The sequence below is a fragment of the Syngnathoides biaculeatus genome, chromosome 12 (assembly GCF_019802595.1).
Source record: "Syngnathoides biaculeatus isolate LvHL_M chromosome 12, ASM1980259v1, whole genome shotgun sequence".
Taxonomy (NCBI): Eukaryota; Metazoa; Chordata; class Actinopteri; order Syngnathiformes; family Syngnathidae; genus Syngnathoides; species Syngnathoides biaculeatus.
Genome location: NC_084651.1, coordinates 14,693,316 through 14,719,466, shown reverse-complemented (window position 1 = coordinate 14,719,466; position 26,151 = coordinate 14,693,316). Strand labels below are relative to the sequence as shown.

At 41.9% G+C, this 26,151-nt stretch overlaps 1 protein-coding gene and 1 long non-coding RNA gene across 4 annotated transcripts in view; one reads left to right on the top strand and one right to left on the bottom strand.

The window, feature by feature from the left end:
* slc35f3b (solute carrier family 35 member F3b) overlaps positions 1–26,151 on the top strand; it is a 56,155-nt gene that overhangs the window by 17,414 nt on the left and 12,590 nt on the right. For 2 of the 3 annotated variants that reach the window (XM_061837465.1, XM_061837464.1), the window contains exon 3: positions 25,285–25,630. In XM_061837465.1, coding sequence (XP_061693449.1) covers positions 25,285–25,630 — 346 coding nt within the window. Of the gene's footprint in view, positions 1–7,354; positions 7,552–25,284; positions 25,631–26,151 lie in introns of those variants that run through there. The other variant, XM_061837466.1, reaches the window with a different exon arrangement.
* Positions 19,355–25,668, bottom strand: LOC133509936 (uncharacterized). Its single transcript, XR_009797478.1, has 4 exons — positions 25,532–25,668; positions 25,266–25,427; positions 19,928–20,049; positions 19,355–19,684 (listed from the first exon to the last, which is right to left on the bottom strand). It is a non-coding gene; the product is annotated as an uncharacterized LOC133509936 (long non-coding RNA).

The window sequence follows — 26,151 nt, the reverse complement described above, 5'->3', positions numbered from 1 at the left end:
TTTACAATATTCTATACGACTTGTCCTGCGCATGTCCAAAGTTAGTTGGGATGGGGTACAGCTCACCCGTGTTGCTCATGAAAAATGGAAACACGGGGAAAACATGCAAACGCCACAGCATAATTATGCTTTACTTTGAGAAATTTAAACCGATTCTATGACAGAACTTTGCTCATGAGTGTTGTTTTCTTTTGCTGTACCATATTTTCTTTCATGTGAATTTCATGACAATTCATGACAATCCATTCAGCTGTTTTCTGAGCCACTTATCCTCACAAGGGTCGCAGGAGTGCTGGAGCTTATCCCAGCTATCTTTGAACAGGAGGCAGGGCACTCCCTGAACTGGTCGCCAGGGCACATGGAGCCCCTCTTGGCAGTGGTCTAGCCTGGCTCATGACAGACAACAGTTGCACCCACAATGACACCTACGGGCAATTTAGAGTGTCTATTTAATGCATGTTTTGCAGATGTGGGAGGAAATCGGAGTAAAACCCACACAGGCACGGGGAGAACATGCAAACTCCACACAGGCAGGGCTGGGATTTTAAGCCGTCCACAGAACTGGGAGGTCAATGCTGTACAGCTGCCACCTTGCTGCCCAATGTTATTCAATGTTCTCTGAACTCGTTTTGTACAATCTAATGGAACGTGTACATTTTTGTTAGTGCTGTTGTGAATGGCGGCACTGCCGACTGTCAGACCCGTTGAGGTTCGTCCTACCGTCCTGCTGCCGTCTCGTACCGTGTTCGGCTGTGACATTATCTCACCTACAATGAGGGTAAGTTGAATTGTGTGCTATTTTCTTATGGTTACAGTCCACAATAATCATTCAATCTTGAAGTTGGGCCTCCTAATGTGATTTTTTTTTTCATCCTAAATCTATCACCCCGCAGCACCCGAGAGCTGAGATCTATTATTAAAGTCAAAAACCTGATTTCATGTATTTATCCACTTTTTTTTTAATTCATTCAAATTTGGCATTTTTGTAAACATTCCTCTTCTCTGTTGCGTGTCTAATTTACATGACATCTTTTTGGTCCTGTTAAATGTGAGCATGGTTGTCCTTTTTGTTGGAAGTTCCTCCTGCGCACTGCTACCTCCCCGCTCCACAAATTATTCCGCCGCGTCTGTAATCTAGCAGTTTTTGGGTCGGTCTGGGTTTATAAAAAGTCTATTGTATTTCTGTGAAGTCTACGTGCAGACCTGTCATCTGTGTCCCACTTTTTGCTTCACTTCTTGACCGGCTTTCATCCATTTCCCAAGCAAATATGAAAGTTATACAATATATGTGACCACATTGCTCTCTGCCGGCGGAAAGAGGACACATGCATTTGCTTATAAGTCGGACTGTATTTCGACAGCAGAGGGCGCTCGTTCCATTATTTGAAAGATTGGCATAGTATATGCATCGTATGCAGGAGAGGGTTTGTCAATAATGTCCTAATGTTATTATTATGTTGACATTTTGATCAGTGCACTCGCAGGCCATATGCGTGAAGATGTTTAGTTTTTTCTTTGCGAGGGGAATTTGCTCCACAGTTTAGTGTTTCTAAACTGATTCCTTAGCCACACTTATGTCAGATATTTGTATTATTCCTGGGCTTCACATATTTTATCATAAATCTTTTTGTTGTGTAACTACAAACAGAGAGGCAGCAGGATGCCGATCGCAAGCTGCTCCCTCTCGAAGAGTGGTTTTAATGGAGCTGCTTCAGCCTCTTATTAACATGTGGAGTCCGACTGCAAGAGTTGTCATCAAGTATTACAGCTTGACACCATTTAAATGGACGCCTCCGGACTTCATTAGAAATGGGAGCACTTAAGAGAAAGTCTCAAATTACTTTGAAAGGCAGCAGTCTGCATGAGAGTGTGAGATTAATGTTCTCTTCTAGTTGCGATGCAGAAGAACCTCCAAAGTCGTACACTCTGTTCCATGACGTTCCTCGACTTCCAAGTTATTTATAATTTCAGAACAAGTATCACATAGCAAATAATATAGTGTATTAATTCATTCCAGGATCAGCCCAACCGATGTAATGGAGATGCAACCTGATGGTGATTACGGATTGATTTTGTATGCTCGTGGTGTTTTTATACATATTGCTGGGATTGACACTTTAAAACTGTGTTGTACTGCTCATATACTCAGCCTGTATTGACCACTGACCAGACTTTCTGGAATTGCAATAATATAAATTTTTGGTTCATTTTTCTTTTTAACCACCAAAGAAAACTCACTAAATATACTGTACGTGATTGTTTTAATCTTATTGACCCTCATGTCACACAAGATTTGTTGTGTCATTGCAATTTTACCATAATATTCTTTCTTTGGTGCATTCTGATTAAACAGAACAGACAGTTACACATAAATCGTGTGAAATTACGACCAAACAAAACTCAATTCAAAATACTTCATACTTAACGTGTAAAAAATCCTCCCAATTGCGATATCGCTTTTTCCCTGTCAGGGTCACAGTTGACTTTGATTGCGAGGCGAGGTACACCCCAAACTAGTCGCCAACTCGCCAGGCAAAATTCAATGACATTAAAAAAAGTCTCAAAATGAAAAATGGTCACTACCGCAATAATAATATAGTTGGATTAAAGCCTCTCTAAGAGTGTCAATCAAAATGTGCTTCATTTTCGTAAAGGCAGATTTTGACCCAGTGCTCCTATTAGCTCAAACTATGTGCAGTTTTCCGAATGAAGTCGCTGCAGAGTAGACTGTATATCGTGAATAAGTGAGATGTCAATACTTGGTGTCGATGGGTTGCCCTGGAGTTGTGTTATTGAACTTAGATGGCAAGATGTGTTTTCTTTTTTTTTTTTTGGCAACTGCTACCGCAGCTCACCTTCCAACCTCCACAAGGGAGCAGCGAAGGACATTAATTTGATAAACTGCTGTTGGATGCTATATCTTGACAGCCACTTGCTTCCACGGATGAGCTTTGTCTGCTCTGAAAATCCATGCAAAACTTAATTTGACTTGACCTGTGTGCTACTCGAAACAAGCAGCTATAGAAGTCAATGTGTTGAACAACACCCCCCCCCAACCTGCTGAGACAAAGCTGTGACCTGTTTCTTCCGCGATGTTTACATTCTAACGTTATTGCCTTGCAAAGCACATTCTAGATTGTGAAGTCGAGACAAAAATCTGGATTTTTTTCCCTTTGATGGAAGCAATCTCCAGTTTGCCGTTTTGCAATAATATTAATCACTATACCATTAATATTCATAGTCGTCCATCCATCCATTTTCTACACCGTTTATCCTGACTCGGGGTTGTAGGTATTACAATAAATTTACTTTTCATTGGGTGCAAAGTGTTGTCGTCGCAATTCAATCTCAAAAGCCAATTATGTCTAATCCTTTTAATAAATTGAGTCTTCAAATGTTAAACCCACAAGTTTCAAACACCCATTAATAATAATAATAATAATTAATTTTCCTTAACACAGAATAGAAAAAGCAAAACCGGATTGGGTACAATATTCAAAGTGTTAAGAGGCTAACTTCATTCAGATTGATTTTCTTGACCATTCGTACTTTGGTTCAGAATCTCCATGCATCCTTATGGAGGATAACCATTTAAAGGACTTCAAAGAAGGCTTTTGGTTACTCTTAAGGTTAAATGAGGTTCACCGGAGACACAGTAAAACCATTTCTCAAGTTCTCCAGAACTTCAGTTCCTTCAGCTCCAGTCTTGGCACAGATGATGCCAAACATAAGTTGCCCAAGCTCCCTCTGAGCCGCTGCTCCGTCTGCATTGCTGACAGAAAAAGGCCAATGTTTATGAAGATGTAAAGACTTGCTTTACTTAATTTAATATTTTGACTCGATAATTCTAAGTCCTTCCTCATACTGCAGCAATCATTTCAGTGGTTGTCATGATATTTCACAGAAGGCCTTTGTAGGAACAATGTTGGAGGGGAGAAAATAAATGCAACAAGAAAAGAATTTAAAAAAACATGAGTGAAAAGTTTACAATATGTATTCCCCAAAATTTCAAGTAGTTTATTCTGTATTAAAATTGCAGTAGCATGAGCGATTTTAAAAGTAGGTCAATTCAGTGAAAATGGACTGCATGAGCGGACCACTTTTTTCATACATTGGGTTTTGAATCAATCTTCACACATCACCAACAGATACTGTAATTTTTGAAAAATTCCCACCTACTGTATAGCAAAAAAAAAAAAAAAAAAAAAGTGGCAAGTTTGATGTACTGCCAAAAGCATATTACTATCCAAAACATCTGCTAGACCAAAGCTGGGCTGCAGCACGTTTGTTTACAGCGTAGATGTGTAGCCAGTTACACTTCCCTATCGTACCAAATGTTCTGTACCAAAGTTGTTAAGGTAAGTTTTGAATTCATGATCTGTGCAAAATAAACCACATATCTGCCACAACTTTTAAAGATTGTTTATTTTTTTTTAAATAAAGCCAAGAAGCAATAGAGTCAAACTCTCACAGCATAAAATAACATAGACTCGACCCACTGGGCTTGAGCTTACCTGTGACCTAAAGTGTACAACTGTAAATTATGAAAATATGAAATATATTGATATATTGATATTGATATAAACTTCACTGTACTCATAAGCATGGGTACCGGGATGTTTTATCACTCTTACAACCAAACTTCTGTCAAATGAAGCACTTGGCTCATGTCTGCTTACTCAAGAAAAATTGATTTTTAAAGCCACCCAATTTCCTTCCTGCCTATCCATTCTGTAAAATAAAGAGCACATTTGTAATAGTGAAATGTCATTACGGATACATTCGTACGCTTCAAGTACCTTCATATCTTGTATGACTGAGCTGCTGCAAGTCACAAGTCATTAAATAGTGTAGTGTATATAAAACCATGTTTTCCATCATATTGATACGCCACTAAAGAAAATCCAGCTTTGGAGCCTTGGGCTTAAAAAAAAAAAAAAGGAATAAAAACAATGCCATTTGTCACAGTTGGCTTCCCAGTGAATTTGAAAGCGAGATTCAAGCGGTCTTACAAGGCAATAGACTGGAGGTCAAACCAATGTGCTTTGTTTCAGCAACCAATAGAATAAACATGATAATGCAATCAACACAACATAATGGCTTTCATTTCAAGCAACACACGCACTTGCTCTATTTGTGTTTGAGTTTGGTCTAAGCAGGTCGCTTGCTTCACCGAGCAGGGTTTGTGTGTTCAGCGGCAATCGCTCGTCTCTTTAGTAATCATTTTCCATTAAGCATGGAAAATCTCTCTTGCAGCGTTTTTCCATTTTATTTTGGGTTTTTTATTTCTAAATCATTTATGCGAAAAGGGTAATCTAAGAACAAAGCTAGTCGTGCATGTTAGCATGCTAATATATGCCAGGAAGTCTCAATGATTGGAACATTTTAGCACATCCTTGCCCTTGACTACACTCCCTCCCCTCTCTCTCTATTCACACACTTGTACGTCTATGTGAGTGAGCGTGTTCTCATGTGACATCCCAGAGCAGTCTGATCCTCCTCCGTGCTCACACATAAAAGTCTATGAGTCACTGTCTGCGATCTTTTAACTATCTCATCCATCTCTTTCTTGTACCTCGCTCTTCTATGAAGGGAGGAAGCTTATGGCAGTCTCCCCAAACACAGATATCCCCCCTTCTTCCTGAGGCAGAAGTCTCACACAATCATTGGCGGCCGCACAGCCATGGGATTTAAATGGAGAGGAAAAGCACCAAACATCCTTGTTGCCCATGTCTGCTAGTTCACGGTGCGTTCAAACCATGAGGGAGGCAAAAGCGACTGGCGAGGGACGTCAACGTTGGTCTGGACAGAAAGTCATTTTAGAGCTGGCTGTCCTAGTTAGACAGGGTTAGGGGATTGGTGCTCGAGTGAATTATTCAGTGGAGCTTCCTTCAGGCATGCTCACACTCAAGCGGCTTTCACACACCAGTGCAGAGTCACTTCAGACACGCTCACGTGCACTTGGTGGACAAAAGTACTGAAACACGGCCGTTAATCAATTTTCTGGATGTTACTTTTACAAATGTTACAAATACATTTTGGGAAGCTTCATTAGGGTTCATGAAGTTATGGTTGGTGGAAATTGGTGTGGAAGAACTTGTGGGCAGCATGGTCACACTCAAAAATGTCTTCTCAGAGGGGTGGAAACTGAAGAGAGAGGAGCCATGTTCTCTTAGATTTTCACTTCCTGGGGTTGTAGAGTTTTGTGCACGTAGTGATTGACGTGGACTTGCAAGGAAATATTTCAGATCGGTACAGAGAGGTTCAGTTCACCAGCAAAACATTATTGCATTGTTAGATCCACACATCAGCAGGAAAAGTAACACGTTAGATGATATTCTGATTCAGATGTAACCAGCGGTCAGCGTGACATTGTTGTTTTGGAATGCTTTCACAGTCAATTCCTGGGTAACCTCTCACTAAACTTTGCAGGCCTGAAAACATCTGTGACTGCACAGCTTTAAACTGCCGATACTTGAAATATATGCAGTAGACGCAGTGGAAAATGAGAAAAATCTTCAAGCGATGCAACATCTTTGTAGTTATTGCAATGGCGTATTCATGAGTCCTTCTAAAGTACACGACACACACTCGCTGTACAGTACACGACGTCAGATGATCCCTGCGTGTTCGAGTAAGATTCAATCTTCTTCTTTTCCTTTCGGCTTGTCCCGTCACAGCGTGCCATCTTAGATGAATGCATATTTGTTATTATCTATCAATTGAGTGCAACGCCAGAACCTCCGAGAATGTGAGGCAGAATTCCTCAATTAAGATGTGGCACGATTCACAGCACCCACAATAACAGCCATTTTCTCTACCTCTTATCCATTTTTTTGTACTATGAAGTGATAGTCCTGCTACTTGGTAGCGGCTGAAACCAATTTAAAATAATTCCTCCCAATATACTTTAGTTATGTTTGAAATCAAGTTATTAGTAAAGTTGATTTGAAGATCAAATCATGTGTAAAGTATTTCTTTTAAGGCATCATATTTCCATCACGTACAGTATTCTATGTGCAAGTCTACAAGAAAAATGGGCAGTCGATTTTTGTAGTAGACCATCGCACTCTCGTCCACTGGGGAGCGTCGGGGGTGGGGAGGGTGTGGGGGGGCAGCTGTGGGGCGTGCATGCACGGGTGAGAGTGGGTGGCGTGACGTGGCGGAATTGCAGCAAACGGCAGAGTCGACAGCGTACGTGAGGAGAGACCTGCACGGGGCGAAAGCACTCATTTGGGGAGGGGGGGGGCTGCGAGGAAGGGGGGGAGCGGGGTCCTACTCGGAGGAGGACGGAGTGATCGTTCCAGCAGGATTGGCGGGTGGGGGGGGGGGGGGGGGATTCGATGGAAGGAGCCAGGACGCCAGCTCCTTTGCACGTCAAGTGTCCCGTCAAGAGGTCCGGTGTCGGGGGCTAAATCCGCTTCAGGGATGTAGTCGAGGCGGTTCCGGAGCTCATACCACCCGAGCTCGGCATCATGAAGAAACACTCGGCCAGGGTCGCCCCGCTGTCCGCCTGCAACAGTCCGGTGCTCACCCTCACCAAAGTGGAAGGTAGGCTGCGAGATTGGATGTTTACGCCGCATTGGGGCGGACAGATTGACAGCCACACAGCCGGAGGGAGACCTTGCTTGATGCATTTGGGATGAAAGAAAACTTTTACGTTTCAAAGGCATTGACTAAAGTCCAGCTAAAAACGAGTTAGATCTATCGTGATATTTAGACTGCTGTCGACAAGTTTAATCGGTCACACCCCCCCCCCCAAAAGCCACTCATCGGATGATGATATTAAATACAAGACCGAGTTTCATTTTCTGATTTCCGAAAGATATACACTAAGTTAAGAACATTTGTAATTGCAACTACATGTAGTGACATATTTAGTTAAGATAATTTAAAAAAAAAAAAAACACCTGTGAGTGTGATGCATTGCAGTTTTCCACCACTGCGAATTATGACCACAATACCGATTGACAACTGTTGTAATTATAAAAAAATAATATTAGTGATACAATACCATGAGGTGAATTCTGTTTACATTGTATCAACACAGAAACAAAATGACACATTTGGACAGATTGATGCCCACGCCACAGCATGCAGCAAATTGTTTGCGGGTTCAGTACTTTGCTCAAGGGCATGCACAGGCAAAATTATTGATGCAATTTGTTTTTTGTCTTGCATCTCATTCCATTGTGGACATTGCCACTATTAGCCACACACACGCACACACAATTCTGCTCAATGGGCTGCTCCAGATGTGAGGTTGTTATTGCAGCAGGGATTCCCTCCCCAGTCTGCAGCCTGCGTCCTGCTGCTGAAGCCAGGATGCAGAATTGTTCATAGTTATCATAGTCTCTCTCCACCAGCTTTGTTGTACCCACCGGAGACCAGTTTGAACATTTATATTAGTAAGGGCAACAACACATGTCTCTCTTGTGGCGTGTTGTTGCTGTGCTGTATCAAAAGCAACATCTAACATGTCCCTAAGCTTCAGTTATGTTCACTTGCCTACCTGGCATCCTAACTGGGGCTTTACAGCTGTAAAAAAAAAAAAAAAAAAGGGAGGGAAGCGTGTTTTGTCATCTTCAGCACAGACGGAATGTCCCAGTGTTGTCACATGACCAGGGAGCGCTGCAATGAACATGCATATAACGGAAAATAGGCAATTGATTTGAAAGAACATCCAAATGCGAGTGCAAGTAAGATACTTTCAAGCTAATTTGCATCTCCAAGAAGAATAAAAAATGAATTCAATGATTTGTGCGTTGTGTGTTCATAGCTGCTATTAGATAAGCACAGGATTATCTCCAGTTATAGCCGCCCGCGTGTGCGCTGAAAGCAGCGGTTAGTTAGCTGAATAAACATGCTGAACTTTTGACACGGATTATTAATGGAGATAAAATGCTCTTTTTTTTTTTTTTTGCCCCAAGAGAATTCACAAAATCTTGAGTAGTTTACATCATTTCAACTCTTACAGGAGTCCTAACAGGCCCTGCTTCAGCTTGCTGCCTTGTTTAGAAGCTTACTGACTTGTTTGGGCTCCTGTTGTTGCACCATCTGGAGCTATGTGCAAATTTATCTGAATAAAAAGTTAATCAATAATGCATCAACCAGCTGTTAGAATATGAGCACTGGTGTTAAGTTGGCATCAAATAAACTTTGAATATATTGCGGTTGTTTCACAAATACCTTCTGAATTGGTGCTTTGCTACTGCTACATATAATTCGTTACTGCAAGTCTTTGACAATGTAACCAGCACAGGATGTACTCATTCTGACATTAATGTCAAAAAAGAAAAAGTGGAACGTTCGTAAAGGATCAAGTTGATTCACTCCAAATAATGCAACGTCATACAGACTGTTGTTAACCGAATGGAATTTGGTTTCCCACGACGACGTAATCTGTGATGAGCCTTTTTAGCTGTTGGGCTGGATTACTTTATGTTGGCATGGTTTAATATGGCTATGACTTTACTGCCATATTGAGTTACCTGGAGCTATTTGGCATTGTTAAGCTTTGTTACTTCTGTGGTTTGTTTGTTTTCTGACACTGATTGTCATGACATGGAGCAACTAGCGGAGAGGGGCAAGAATTCTACCGGCTAAACTGGCTGCCATCGATATTAAGATGTTTGTATTTGGCTACATGTATTAAAAGAATCTGAATCTGAACAGGCGGCACGATGGTTCAAATCCCGGCCCCGCCTGTGTGGAGTTTACATGTTGTGCCTGCGTGGGTTTTCTCCGGGCACTCTGGTTTCCTCCCACATCCCAAAAACATGCATTCATTGGAGAATCTAAATTGCCCCTTGGTGTGATTGTGAGTGTGAATGGTTTGTCTGTGGTTGGCTGGCAACCAGTTCAAGGTGTACCCCACCTCTTGGCTAAACATATCTGGGATAGGCTCCAGCACTCCCGGGACCCTTGTGAGGATAGGCATGGATGGATGGATGAATCTGAATATCTACTCTATTTGGTTTACAGTTGGCTTGTGGATTTGAAGGTGTTGCTCTTGACTTTGAAGTCAAAGGATTAACATTCCATCTCTTGCAGTTTAAACATTGAACCCAGATTGTTGGCAAAAGCTTTTCGGTGAAGATTACGCAATTGTAAAATATGATTTTAATATTGTCTTAACTATCCATCCATTTTCTTTACCGCTTGTCCTAAATGAACTGGAACCTATCCCAGCTGACTTTGGGCCAAGACTGGACAGCTACAGTAATTGTAGAGCATGTATGAAATACACGTAGATATTGAAAAACCTCCAGTTACACTCAAATTTCAACCTGTGGACATTTTTTAATGGAATATTGATATTTCTAGACAGTTGATCATCAGTTGAGGAAATACCCTAAAATGAAGCTGTGATTATTAAAAGATTAGTCCAGGAATCATTCCTGGCCCCTGCCTGACACGGCATAATTATTAACGGTAGCAGTCATCCAAACTTTGTAAACAGCAAGGATTTTTAAGTGTGTGTTTGACGGGGCTCTTTCAATTGCACCAGTGAGGAAGTGCGGGCTGCACAAGACTTCGGAGGCGGGGAATCACACGGGAGCAAGAGATTCCGCATCTTATGTAACAACGACAACTTCAGAACGATTGTTTCTGCACTGCAACAGTGGTTCTATTTCTGTTCTTGTAAGTGTGTGTTCGATTGAAATATGCAAATGCACATAACACCAGCGGGAATACCCACTTGATGCATGCCATTTGTGCTTAGTGACCCCAAATTCAAGGGGACCCCACAGTTGTGCAAGACACCAAAAACTGACTACTGTGACACTTTTGCCCTTCAGAGATAGAGCAGCCAATAACCGCATAAACAGTGACTGAAAATCCAGGAAATGTTCATATAAAATATATTATAGTGCCATCCTTTCATTCATTTCATCCAATGACTGTAATTGTTTTTTTTTTTCATTTTCCTTGCTTTATAATTATAAAGTGCTATGCTCCTATACTGATATGCTTTTATGCTGCCTATGGATTGTCACTTGGAATTCAATTCAATTCAAAAATACTGCAATACAGATAATGTTAAGACTTTGCCCTGGGCTATTGTCACCTGCAGGCATGTTTGATTTACTCCTATTTTCTGGAATCTTTACATTTTTGTTCCATTTCTGTGAGAAATCCAACCGGGCAAAGCTTAGCTATTGATTTCGTCTTAAAAGTCTCTCTAGTGATTGTGTCTTTGGGGACTAGGGGTGTTCCTCTTATGTCAGTAGAAGTTCACTCAAGGCCTGCAGTGTCTTGAAAACCCATTTTATGCTTCATAACAGAACAGAGAGATGACGTGTGCCTCAGGAGTGGGGTGTTAATTCACCGCATCAAACTTTCCCACAGGGCTCCATTTGTCTTGACCGCATGATATCCATTAAATTTATCCGAGGTGTGGATCTCAACTGATTTTCAGTAGTATCGCCTCTTTGGTGAGAAATTGATTTCCAGTAAGTCATTGCCTTTTCTTCCTATCCATCCATTTTCTGAGCTGCTTATCCTCACAAGGGTCACGAGAGTGCTGGAGTCTATCCCAGCTGTCAACGCGCAGGAGGCAGGCTACACCCTGAACTGGTGGCCAGCCAATCGTACGGCACATAGAGACAAACAGCCGCAGTCACAATCCCACCTAGGGTCAATTTAGATTCTCCAATGAATGCGTCTTTTTGGAATGTGGGAGGAAACCGGAGTCTCCGGAGAAAACCCACATAGACATGAGGAGAACATGCAAACTCCACACAGGTGGGGCTGGGATTTGAGCCCCAGTTCTCAGAACTGTGAGGCCAACGATCTAACCAGATGCCCCTCCACGCCGCCATTTTCTTACTAACATTATTTAATTCACTAGATAAGCTCATGCTGTAGTTGATCCTTACATGTTCCAGAAGGGTAGAAGGGCTATTGTTTTTGACCAAAACGTGCCATTTGTTAGAATAATGAACAATTGTATTGGACAGTTGAATTGTGATTTTGTCTGAATTTATTTGAAGCTGAGTCCCAGTGTTATCTTACTGGATATTTAAATGTCTGCCTCGATCAAATTTTTCATTTGTGGATGTGTTATTTTTCTTTAGATGGATGCACTGTACACATTAACATTTGTTGTGAGAGAATGCACCAATGTGATTCATCTATTAATCTCAGTCTTACTGTGATCTGAGTCATCTTGTAGTAAATAAATCCACCAAGTGTGACATAAAATATTGCATAAAAATTTGTAAAACGTCATGGGAGGGAAAAAAAACTACCGTAAAGGCTAAATACCTATACTCGCGATCAGAGATGTGAACGCTTTAGTGAGGCTGCAGGAAGAATGGTTATCCTCTTCATATTTACAGCGTGACAGACTGAGCAGTTCAGGTGTGGTACAACAATTATACAAATGCTGGTAAAAAAAAAAAAAAGACAATAAAAGAACAGAAGAGCTTTTTTTAATTGGTACCTGCCGAACAATTTGAAACACTTAATCAAAGAAACACTCTCAGATTACTCTTCAGGCGTAGCATGGACACAATTGAGTGCCATAAGTCCTTGAGAACAACACATCAGATGATGCCAGTAAAGAGCAAAAAGCAAGGCAGTCTTTGTTATGAGTTGGTCCGCTATTTGCTCATGCCCAAAATTTGCCAGGCTTTGGAGCCTCAATTAATTTAATGGGTATATTGGCACAACCATGAATTTCACTGATTTTTTAAATTTCAAAATGGCTGGCCACAATCCACCTTGCGTTTACAGTTTTTAATTTCCATGGGCACTAAACTAGTTGACTTAAGTAAATACCTAAAATAAATAAATAAATTGTGGCTATTTCACAATAGGAATACATACATTAAGTTAATACCGTGTTGGTGAAAATGTGGTGGGGGGAAGGTACATCCAGTCCTACTAATTGAAGTGGGGGGGTTGGTAAAAATATTTCAAGAATAGAAAAAAAATATTACTATAATAATAATAATAATAAAAAGTTCAGAATTGTAAATTGCCATTTGAGACTACTGACTGTATGGCACGCAACCCACCACAAATACTTTTCTCTCTTTTCCTCGAATTACTTTGCGCCGTCCTTCCCTCTACCCATTTTGAGTCCCTATCAATTTAAATTGAAAGCGTGATGCCAGAAACAAACATGATTTGACTGATAAATCACACAGCCTTGTATAACTTGTATAAACTGCCATAGATGACTAAAGAGAAACAGATTAAAGGGGGAAAAAAATGAATGGAACGATAGACCCAAGGGGAGCTAGAACTTCACAGATTTACGAATACAAATATTTAAGTGGCAACACATGTCACTTAAATTCTTAATGATAAATTAGCTATCCAGCCATCCATTATCCAAGCCGCTTATCCTCACAAGGGTCACGGGAGAGCCGGAGCCTATCCCAGCTAGCTTCGGGCGAAAGGCGAATTACACCCTGAACTGGTTGCCAATCAGTCGCAGGGCAGAATGATGAATTATAACATCCTTCAATCCATCCATCCATCCATCCATTTTCTTAGCCACTTATCTTCACAAGGGTCGCGGGGAGTGCAGGGGCCTATCCCAGCTGTCAATGGCCAGGAGGCGGGGTACACCCTGAACGGGTTGCAAGTAAGTCGCAGGACAGAATGAAGAATTATCAAGAGTCAATTAATGATGTACATCCTTGCTCCATTTTGGAAACATAAGGTACATAAACACAGTACATGAAGCATCTGTCCAGATTGCAGATTTATGTCCTTGTGATTTTATGTCTTCCCGTGGTCCGTGACCTTTAGTTTCGGTTGCCTTTCCATTACTGGGATGACATTCGTTTAACCCACGAGGGAAACCTTGTTTCTATTTCAGCTAAAGTCCTATACAGTGGTACCTCTACTTAAGAACGTCTCTAGTAATTAAAAATTCAGGTTACAACACACCTCCTCGGAAAAATATTGTCTCTAGTTATGAAGGAAAAATTCAGGATACGAAAGGCAAAAATAAACATTGCTATTTGTGCCCTCTAAATTCTAACAAATGTAAACATTCTGTATCTTGGTTTGAAAGTGGCATGAATGTGCTGCTCTCCCATCTTCCTGGCATCCCATTGGCTTGGATGAAGGTCAATCTTTACCCGTGATTCTCTTCATGTCACTTTCACAATTGAGTGCACGTTGGTAAAGTACAAGTTTTGCAAGTGTATTAATCTATCTTCACCACAGGCCTCAAGAGATTTTTGTGGAATAAGGTTGTCTGTGTACTTACATTCATGCATATGTTTTCTCTCATGCTGTAGCCTAACCCATCTTACTACGACCAAGAGGCAGGGTACACCTTGAACAAGTCGACAGCCAATTGGAAGGCACATTCAGTATAAACAATCCTTTGCACTCCCCTTCACATATACGACCCATTTACAGTCCTCACTTAACATACCATGGACATTTTTGGGATGTGCGAGGTAACCCGAGTACCCAGAGAAAACCCATGCTAGCACGGAAAGAACATATAACTTCCACGCAGGCGAGGCCAGGATTCGAACGCCAGTTCTCAGAACTGTGCAGCAGATGTGTTAACCAGTTAGTCACTGTGCTTCCCCATTTAAACTATCCATCCATTTTCTTTGCCGCTTATCCTCACGAGGGTCGCGGGGAGTGCTGGAGCCTATCCCATTTGTAAACCGGCAGGAGGCGGGGTACACCCTGAACTGGTTGCCAGCCAATCACTGGGCACATGGAGACAAACAGCCACACTCACAATCACAACTAAGGGTGATTTGGTGTTCAATTAATATTGCATGTTTTTGGGATATGCGAGGAAACCAGAGTGCCCGGAGAAAACCCACGCAGGCACGGGGAGAGCATGCAAGCTCCACACAGGGAGGGCTGGGATTGAACCCGAGTCCCCAGGACTGTGAGGCCAACGCTTTTCAGATGAGCCACCATGGTGCAAATTAAACTATACTTGGGTGATTTCTGATAGAACGGGTGCAAAAACACCAACTGGCAAAGAATGCGGTGAATCAGATCTCTTGTTCACTCAATTATCAATGACGTTTTCAAATTATGTTAATATTTTGTATTTAAAGTGTATTGTACTGAACGTCCACTATTTGTGACCCCAGACTGATTCATTTCATCTTTTTTTGTTTTAAGCACCACCTCCCTGTTTGCCTCATAAATGTTTAAATGCACCTAATTTATCAGCCATGAATCTCACAACAACTCATTGTTCAAGGTTAAGATAGAGATGAGTAACAAACATCATCCAACAACCTTCTCTTCTCTTCTCTCTTCTCTTCTCTCTCTTCTCTTCTCTTCTCTTCTCTTCTCTTCTCTTCTCTTCTCTTCTTCTCTTCTCTTCTCTTATCTTCTCTTCTCTTCTCTTCTCATCTCTTCTCTTCTCTTCTCTTCTCTTCTTGAGGTTGGTCCTTCTTTATGTTTCAAAAAGTGGAAAAAAAAGCCAAAGGAATAGCAAAAACAAGGCGCGCACTACTTTGTAAGAATTAACACTATTATTCATATTCAAAACATGACAGTTTTCCCTCTATTGCTAAAAAACATTTCTTTAAACCTCCACCCATTTTCTCAACACCTTATAAACACAAATCTCCAAATTCAATCTACGTTCACAAAAACCGGGTCTTGCAAAACCAACCTAATGACTCAAAACAGAGCCAATCAAAATGAAAAAAACACACAAAACAGTCATTGCACACTACATAGAAAAAAAGAATGACACAATAATCAAATCACCAATTTTAATTATTCACAGTAGCAACGCATTTTCAAAACAAAACAAAAATACCATTCATAACCATGACCACATGACCACAATAATGCAGCCCTATGGGGGCACAAACCAGTGCAATCTGTAGGCCGGTCCCAAGCCCGGATAAATGCAGAGGGTTGCGTCAGGAAGGGCATCCGGCGTAAAAACTGTGCCAAACAAATATGAGCGTTCATCTAAAGAATCCCATACCGGATCGGTCGTGGCCCGGGTTAACAACGCCCGCCCCCGGCACTGCTAACCTGCAGGGCGTCGGTGGAAATTCAGCTACTGTGGGTCGAAGACAAAGAAGAGGAGGAAACCGGATCCAGCGTCAGAAGAAAAAGAGGAATGCACAGAGCCTACAACTGAGTGTAGGGACTTTGAATGTTGGGACTATGACAGGAAAAGCACAGGAGTTGGTTGACATGATGATTAGGAGAAAGGTTGATATTCTGTGCATCCAAGAGAGCAGGTGGAAAGGTAGTAAGGCTTGAAGTGGGGGAGCAGGTTTTAAATTATTCTACCACGGAGTAGATGGGAAGAGAAATGGAGTAGGGGTTATTTTAAAGGAAGAGCTGGCTAAGAATGTCTTGGAGGTGAAAAGAGTATCAGATCGAGTGATGAGACTAAAATTTGAAATTGAGGGTGTTATGTATAATGTGGTTAGCGGCTATGCACCACAGGTAGGATGTGACCTAGAGTTGAAAGAGAAATTCTGGAAGGAACTAGATGAAGTAGTTCTGAGCATCCCAGACAGCGAGAGAGAGTTGTGATTGGTGCAGATTGTAATGGACATATTGGTAAAGGAAACAGGGGCGATGAAGAAGTGATGGGTAAGTACGGCATCCAGGAAAGGAACTTTGAAGGGCAGATGGTGGTGGACTTTGCAAAAAGGATGGAGATGGCTGTAGTGAACACTTATTTCCAGAAGAGAGGGAGGAACATACAGTGACCTACAAGAGCGAAGGTAGAACCACGCAGGTAGATTATATTTTGTGCAGACGATGTAATCTGAAGGAGGTTACTGACTGTAAAGTAGTGGTAGGGGAGAGTGTAGCTCGACAGCATAGGATGGTAGTATGTAGGATGATTCTGGTGGTGGGTAGGAAGATTAAGAAGACAAAGGTAGAGCAGAGAACCATGTGGTAGAAGCTGAAAAGGAAGAATGTTGTGCAGCCTTCCGGAAAGAGGTGAGACAGGCTCTCGATGGACAACCGAAGCTCCCGGAAGACTGGACGACGACAGCCAAGGTGATCAGAGAGACAGGCAGGAGAGTACTTGGTGTTGTCATCTGGTAGGAAAGGGGAGAAGGAGACTTGGTGGTGGAACCCCAAAATACAGGGAGTCATACAAGGAAAGAGATTAGCGAAGAAGAAGTGGGATACTGAGAGGACTGAGGACTGAGGAGAGGCGAAAGGAGTACATCGAGATGCGACGTAGGGCAAAGGTAGAGGTGGCAAAGGCTAAACAGAGGCATATGAAGACATGTACACCAGGTTGGACACGAAAGAAGGAGAAAAGGATCTCTACAGGTTGGCCAGACAGAGGGATAGAGATGGGAAGGGTGTGCAGCAAGGTCAGGGTGATTAAGGATAGAGATGGAAATGTGTTGACTGGTGGTGGGTAGTGTGCTAAATAGATGGAAAGAATACTTTGAGAAGTTGATGAATGAAGAAAATGAGAGAGAAGGAAGAGTTGTAGAGGCAAGAGTGAAGGACCAGGAAGTGGAAATGATTACTAAGGGGGAAGTCAGAAAGGCACTACAAAGGATGAAAACTGGAAAGGCAGTTGGTCCTGATGACATACCGGTAGAGGTATGGAAGCAATTTGGAGAGATGGCTGTGGAGTTTTTGACCAACTTATTCAACAGAATACTAGCGGGCGAAAAGATGCCTGAAGAATGGAGGAAAAGTGTTCTAGTTCCCATTTTTAAGAACAAAGGGGATGTTCAGAGCTGTGGGAACTATAGAGGAATAAAGTTGATGAGCCACACAATGAAGTTATGGGAAAGAGTAGTGGAGGCTAGACTCAGGACAGAAGTAAGTATCTGCGAGCAACAGTATGGTTTCATGCCTAGAAAGAGTACCACAGATGCATTATTTGCCTTGAGGATGCTCGTGGAAAAGTACAGAGAAGGTCAGAAGGAGCTACACTGCGTCTTTGTGGATCTAGAGAAAGCCTATGACAGAGTACCAAGAGAGGAACTGTGGTACTGCATGCGTAAGTCTGGTGTGGCAGAGAAGTATGTTAAAATAGTACAGGACATGTATGATGGCAGCAGAACAATGGTGAGGTGTGCCTTAGGTGTGACAGAGGAATTTAAGGTGGAGGTGGGACTGCATCAGGGATCAGCTCTGAGCCCCTTCCTGTTTGCGGTGGTAATGGATAGGCTGACAGATGAGGTTAGACTGGAATCCCCTTGGACCATGATGTTCGCAGATGATATTGTGATATGCAGTGAAAGCAGGGAGCATGCAGAGGAACAATTAGAAAGATGGAGACATGCACTGGAAAGGAGAGGAATGAAGATTAGCCGAAGTAAAACAGAATATATGTGCGTGAATGAGAAAAGTGGAGGGGGAAGACTGAGGCTACAGGGAGAAGAGATAGCGAGGGTGGACGACTTCAAATACTTGGGGTCAACAATACAGAGCAATGGAGAGTGTGGTCAGGAAGTGAAGAAACGGGTCCAAGCAGGTTGGAACAGCTGGCGAAAGGTGTCTGGTGTGTTATGTGACAGAAGAGTGTCTGCTAGGATGAAGGGCAAAGTTTACAAAACAGTGGTGAGGCCGGCCATGATGTACGGATTAGAGACGGTGGCACTGAAGAAACAACAGGAATCTGAACTGGAGGTGGCAGAAATGAAGATGTTGAGGTTCTCGCTCGGAGTGACCAGGTGGATAGGATTAGAAATGAGCTCATTCGAGGGACAGCCAAAGCTGGATGTTTTGGAGACAAGATTCGAGAGAGCAGACTTCGATGGTTTGGACATGTTCAGAGGCGAGAGAGTGAGTATATTGGTAGAAGGATGCTGAGGATGGAGCTCCCAGGCAAAAGAGCGAGAGGAAGACCAAAGAGAAGGTTTATGGATGTGGTGAGGGAAGACATGAGGGCAGTTGGGGTTAGAGAGGAAGATGCAGGAGATAGGCTAAGATGGCAAAAGATGACACGCTGTGGCGACCCCTAATGGGACAAGCCGAAAGGAAAAGAAGAAGAAGAAGAAGAACCATGAATAAAAAGCAAAAAAAAATCCAATATACCATGAATAAAAAGTATTGGGCCTACAAGTAAAATGGAAAATGGATGCATTAAAACACTTCTTTCTTTGCATATATAAAGTTACCCTTTAATCATATACAGTGGCAGAACTAAGTATTTAACACGTGACCATTTTTCTCACTAAATGACCTTCCAAAGATGCTATTGACCTAAGTATCAGCGGGGTCAGTCCTAATTGATAGCCGACAAAAAGGTGTCATTACCAAGGTTTGAGTAGATTTTTATTTAAGGGAAAATAGAATTTTTGATAGAACTCTTGCATTCAATCTTATCATATTGGACAGGTGCACATAATGATTTGCCCCCCCCCCCAAAAAAAAAAAAAAGTTCCACTGCTATTGTCAAACTGAGGCTCCATCCCACTCTTCTTATCACCCAAGAACCCCACCAGCCCCCCAAATAAACAGACCAACCTCTTCCTGACCTCAGTGTCACATACATAATTGTGGATCACCAAAACTGCTGACACTTCCATTATTTTCACTTCATTTTTTTTAATGTAGAAGGTAACAATGTTCCAATAAAGAAAAAGACAGGTGTCGGTGAGAAAGAGGAATTCTAAGTGGAGGCTGTCAGTTGGGGCTGTGCTGGCACCATTGTTGGACTTGCAGCATTCAGCAAGGGAGATCTGCACTGCAGACACTGTAGGGTGGGTCAGAGAGATGCCTGGGAATTAGAAGCAGGGGAGCGTGAAGTGAAATGGGGGAAAAGGGGGGGGGGGCTGGAAATAGGCTAGTTAATGCAGATAAATCTACAGGACATGCTAATCAGACTGCTTCATCATAGCGGGAAATTTTACAAAATCTAATGATGCACTATATGATATTAAATGCTGACAGAACATTTCGTTAGTGTTCAAGTTGCAGATAAATGTTAAAAAAAATATACTCCTTTTTCTCTCGCCTTAACCTTTGAATGTCACTGGCCTTCACGCTTCGGTGTCGTCAGGGTGACGGGGTGAAGCCGTGCTGCTGTCAAAGTGGATTCGGGGCTCATCGAAAGGATACCAAGTGCTCCTCTCCTGTTTCCTGCTATTTCCCAGAAGGATGTTAACAACTTGTGTTTCACTTTAGAGGGCACAATAAACACAAACATGTCTGCTGAGCCAAGAAGGTCAAAGTGTGTCGGGAGGAAAACAATTAACGAACTGGACCAGCATCCTCAATGAAGAGCTCTTTTCCAAAATGAGATGAACACCCTTCCATCCATATATTTTCTTACCTGCTTATCCTCACAAGGATGCTAGACCTTACCCCATCTGTCAACGGGCAGGAGGCGGGGTACACTCTGAACTGGCTGCCAGCCAATCACAGGGCACATCGAGACAAACAGCCACTCTCACAATCACACCTAAGGGTGATTTGGTGTTCAATTAATGTTACATGTTTTTGGGATATGCGAGGAAACCAGAGTGCCCGGAGAAAACCCACGCAGACACGGGGAGAGCATGCAAACTCCACACAGGGAGGGCTGGGATTGAACCCGAGTCCCCAGGGCTGTGAGGCCAATGCTCTTCATCTGAGCCACCATGGTGCAAATTAAACTATACTTGGGTAATTTCTGATTGAACGGGTGCAAAAATACCAACTGGCAAAGAATGCGGTGAATCAGATCTCTTGTTCACTCAATTATCAATGACGTTTTCAAATTATGTTAATATTTTGTATTTAAAGTGTATTGTACTGAACGTCCACTATTTGTGACCCCAGACTAATTCATTTCATCTTTTTTTGTTTTAAGCACCACCTCCCTGTTTGCCTCATAAAGGGAGGTGGCAATTTCGAGTGTCCAATTAATGTTTCATGTTTTTGGGATGTACGAGGAAACCACAGTGCCCGGAGAAAACCCACGCAGGCACGGGGAGAACATGCAACCTGCACACAGGGAGGGCTGGGATTGAACAAAACTTTGAGGCCAACAATTTCCAGCAGCCACCATGCCGCCCAATTAAACTATGCTTGATGGAACTGGTTCAAAAACACCAACGGTGAATCATATCTCTCGTTCAATCAATTAATTTTTTTTCTTGGAATGTGGCATCGTCATTTTTCTCAGAATAGTCAAAAAGGACTAAAAGTTGTGGAAAATAACTCTTCAAACATTGTGTATTCTACTTCTTTTCCTTTCGGCTTGTCCCAGTAGGGGTTGCCACAGCCTGCCCTCTTTTTCCATCTAAGCCTATCTCGTGCATCTTCCTCTCTAATGCCCACTGTCCTCATATCCTACCTCACAACATCTATCAACCTTTTCTTTGGTCTTTCCATCGCTCTTTTGCTTGGCAGCTCAGCACCCTTCTAACAGTATACTTACTCTCTCGCTTCTGAACATGTCCAAACCATCTGAGTCTGCTGTCTCTAACCTTGTCTCCAAAACATCCAACTTTGGCTGTCCTTCAAATGAGCTCATTTCTAATCCTATCCAACCTGTTCACTCCCTGCATTCACTTTAGATCACAATATCATCTGAGAACATCATAGTCCAAGGGGATTCCAGTCTAACCTCATCTGTCAGCTTATCCATTACTACTGCAAACAGGAAGGGGCTTAGCGCAGATCCCTGATGGGGATTCAAACATTGTGTATAAATATAGTAAAAGCAGCATCACTTACAGTTTATTTGTCATCAATTTATTGAAGTGCTGAACACATGCAGCCCGCCAAATAGAGTAAAATATACACAACATGGACATGGACAACACAATGGATGTAAAGTATTTTCAAAATTTGGATATCAATCATCAAACTTTTGGATGTAAGATATGATTATTTCACATCATATGCTGATCTCCAAGTTTGCATTGCCAGCAGTTTTCTAAAACATGAGCAAATTTCACATATACATGATGAGAATGACATTCCAAAGTTATCAGAACTGGACAACATTAGACAATTTATTTCACTTATCTTGGATTGGTTATCTTTCTAAGTCGGTAGTAGTGTATTATTATTATTTAACTCTGGTCAACTGGGAATATGAATAGTGGTATTTCCTCACTCTAGGAAACCAATATCTATGCAAAATGTATAGATCAGATGAGCATTGTGACTTTGAGACATCGAGAGACATAACAAGGTACACATACCAAATAGACCTTGTACCTTGAGTCATCTTGTGCCAAATAAATTCAAAATGAATGTTTTTGCTGAAATACTGTAAATATATCCAGATGAAAGAATTGAGAGCTATTAAAGATGTGACCAGCACTAGAGAGATGTATGTCATTGACCTTGGCGCACAGTTCATTTGGTGTTGAATATAATTAAAAAATGAATAGTTTATTGTAATTATTATCAGTATGAGAGACTGATCCTTTAGAACTTGATCAGGAGAACATGAGAGAACATCAGAGAACTGTCAGAAAGGTGACTAGTACAATTTCGTGAATGACCTTCCTGTGTTTAATGAGAGATGAAAGTATAAAACAAATGAATTTTTTTTTGTTTAGATGTAGAACAATGATCAGTGAAGGTAGGGAGACGATAAATTTCCATATTAAATGATCTTGACACCAAATTGGAGTATTTTCACATTCAACAATACCCAGAAGAGGCCTACATATATGAATACATTAACGACCATTTTGGAATAAATAATCTTTTCCCATCACTGCAGGATTTCACATGACCTTGTCCACAACCTTTGATTCAAATGCGATAAGATAAGAAGTGCTGTTAAAGAAGTAGACACACACTCTGTCATGCTGGTTATGGCTCCTAATGTCATTAGCTCATTCTCTCTCTCTCTCTCTCTCACTCTCTCTCTCTCTCTCTCTCTCTCTCTCTTCTCTCTCTCTCTCTCTCTCTCTCTCTCTCTCTCTTGCACATTAATGGTTGGCTCCTGCTCGTAGAGGTTGTTATTAGTCACTGTCAAGCTAAGTGTAAAGGAAGTGTGTCCTCTTTAAATTATTGAGTTATCGCATCTTTGGGCTGACACACGAGTACAGATTGATATCTGGGCATGTTAAACACTTCAGCTTTAATCAGTGAATGTACAAACAAAGTTATGTTATGATAATGAGTAAATATATTATAATATTATAAAACAATGAAACAAGTTTACCCCACTGGGGGGTGAGGGAATGGGGGGGGGTGTTCCGTTGGATTGGAAGGATTAAAGTGCAGTATACAGGTCCACAGGATGCGGCGTGAAGGCCTGGCATAGAAGAAAAAAAAGTCGACGGAATAAACAAGACATGACCTTCAGAGTGACAGAAAGCGCTCTCGCAGCTCAGAATAGAGAAACTTAATTCTCCTCGAATCAGCTTTCATTGCTGCCAAATGCGGCCCAGAGGATTATTGTTCAGCATTGTCTCCCACCCAAAAAGTACAATAGAATTTCATTCCATTGCATCACTTTGGTTCTTTTTTTTTGCTAAGGATAAACAGAGAGAGACGCTCTTTGGCGCATTCATTCAGCGCGGCGACGCCAGGGAAGCCGGCGGCATTAGCATGGAAGGCGATAGGGAGTTAATCTGCGATGTGATGAGACCGCCTGGCAAGGTCACATGCGGGCCGACCACCAAGAATGAAGCGCTTCAGTGGCCGCAATGAATGATGTCTCTCATTCGCGGCACATCTTGCAGATGAGGTGATGACACACATCTCCATTTAGGTTAAACGCCGCAGATGAAACAAGGCAGATTTGATTTACTTTTGCGGCTTTCCCCTCCTGCTAGATGGTAAACGCGCTGATCTGGTTAAATTAATCTTGGAATTGTTATGTTTTGTGTTTTTTTTTTTGTTCAAAAGTATCTCACCGAGGCTTTTTCAAAGTGTGATCTGTATTCAAGTCAGCCGTGTCGAGTGCAGATTACAGCGCACAAGGAACATCATTACCTCTGGAAACTCCACCAGGGGAAGTCTTCATTTTTAACTTGCACCAGAGGAGCTGCAGGAGATTTTTGTCTTCATTATTTATTATCTACAAAGTTGGTGTTGCTTTTGTATGTTATAAAGCTGCATATTATAAGATTTTAGATGTAACTGTTTTATGACTGAATAACACATTTAATTGTGGCTGGTAGCTTAAAAACATTTTTTAAAAAAAGTTTCCGAACCCTATTTCAGAACTGTCAAACACACATACATACATAATGTGTATATAAATTTTATGTTTGATGACACAAACTTAGATCTCCCATGTTTTAAACATGGTGTGATATGCTTTGAATCATAAAATGTTGCTTCCTCTCATGGGACTTACTTCCTCAGGCATCTTGGTTCTGATAACCTTTGACATACCCTTTAATTGAAAGGTACAAGTATCTGTAAACTCCTTTTCGGTTCAGTGTCTCAAAATAAACAATGTGCTTCTATCAACGGACAAAAATCTTCAAAAGTGATCACCGAGTTGATTGAAAATGGAGAATGGTGCTCGACAGATTTGCTTTTTACCGCAGTAACCTTGTCGCTTGCAGGACATTTCATTCAAAATCAACAGCATTTTGTTTCAGATACAAAATAAAGACGATACCAATGATAAAAGCCTCTATGAACATCTGTCGAATTACCGTATCTCACTTCATGGGAACCACAGTTAAGACAGTTTGAATTATTTTATAACTGAAGTGTGTAATTAACAAAATAAATGTGTTTCTGGGAAAAAAAAAAAAAGAGCATTGCCTTTAAGGTGTGATTACTTCAAGATGTTTGTGAACTTTGGTATTAAAACATGAACACAGAGCAAAATGTAGTAGCATGAACTTGAGATATTTGAACTAAAATTACGCAGGCTTTCATGATAAGAGATGATGCTAAGCAGATCCAAAATAAAGAATCACACACATGTCACAGTAGGATTGTACTAAGTATATCAAAGTTGCCCTCTCCTGCCCTCTGCTTGGCTTCAGCCTGTCATCGTCGATCAGTACCGTTTTAACTCACATGTCTGATCGATTACCAAGGCCAATTAAAGTGTGACAGCAGCTATTTTTATCCAGAATGGGCCAGGACATGTTGAACTGCAGTTACACACTCCTGGAAAAAGATCTGAATTACAGCCGCTACTGGGTATTAAAGTGGAGAGTTCCTAGTCAATTATGCAACATGCTAAGGTATTCTGTACAGTGTTTTACTAAATAAAACCAATATTTCTTGGAGTGGAAGAGTTCCCTTATAAAGAAGTACGTCTTGCTTAATAATAATGTAAACATTTATGTATTTTTAAAGGATATATAAATTACGTTTCTTTATAGTTTCAAAGAAAAAAAAAAATCCAGAGACCACATTTGCAGTGTTAACTTAAGTACCTCACGATGAAATTTTCAGGGGAAGAGCGGCCCAGGGAGCACGTGGCACACAGCGGTGCAGATGTTCAGTCGGCGGCGGGCGCGGCGGGTCCTGAGTCCAACTCCACCAGGCGGAAACTGCAATGCTGCATCCGGATAACGGCGTTGCAAGTGCGGAAGGCCCTGTGGGGAGTCGCCATGGTGATGTGCGTCTGCTCGTCGTGGGCAGGCTCCACCCAGCTGGCCAAGCTGACCTTTAAGCACTTTGACGCCCCTTTCATCCTCACCTGGTTCGCCACCACCTGGAACTGTCTCTTCTTCCCGCTCTACTACATCGGCCACCTGTCCAAGAGTCCGCAACGGCAAACGGCCAGACAGAGATTAAGGTGGGTGAGCGCACAAAACACAACATGACATAACGGAATCGCCATGTTGAAATGACTCATTGACGGTGTGGTGGTACACCCATCTGACTTTGGCGCGGGCAACATGGTTTCAGTTCCCGCTAAGTGACCGTGTGAAATAATGAGTGTGAATGGCTGTCTGCGTCGAAATATCCCTTGCGAGTGACTGGGAACCAGTTCAGGCTGCACTCTGCCTTTCGCCTGAAGTCAGCTCGGAGAGGCTCCATCTCCCTGCAGACCTAACTTGGATAAGTGGTGTTGAGGGTTGATGAGAGGGTGTTGAAGTGAAGGAAGTCCACTAAATAAAAGCTTTCACCATACATTAAAAAAAAAAAAACTCTTGGCTCAAATTTAATTGCATCAGTGTAGCACAAAAAGGGACACCCAAAAGCGGATGAGGTAGTAAAAAAAATGACAGCGTGTACTCGACAGTAACAACATACATTAATTTGAGGTTTACGAACGGTGTGCGATTCACTAGCTTGCGTAGTGGTGTGAGTCAG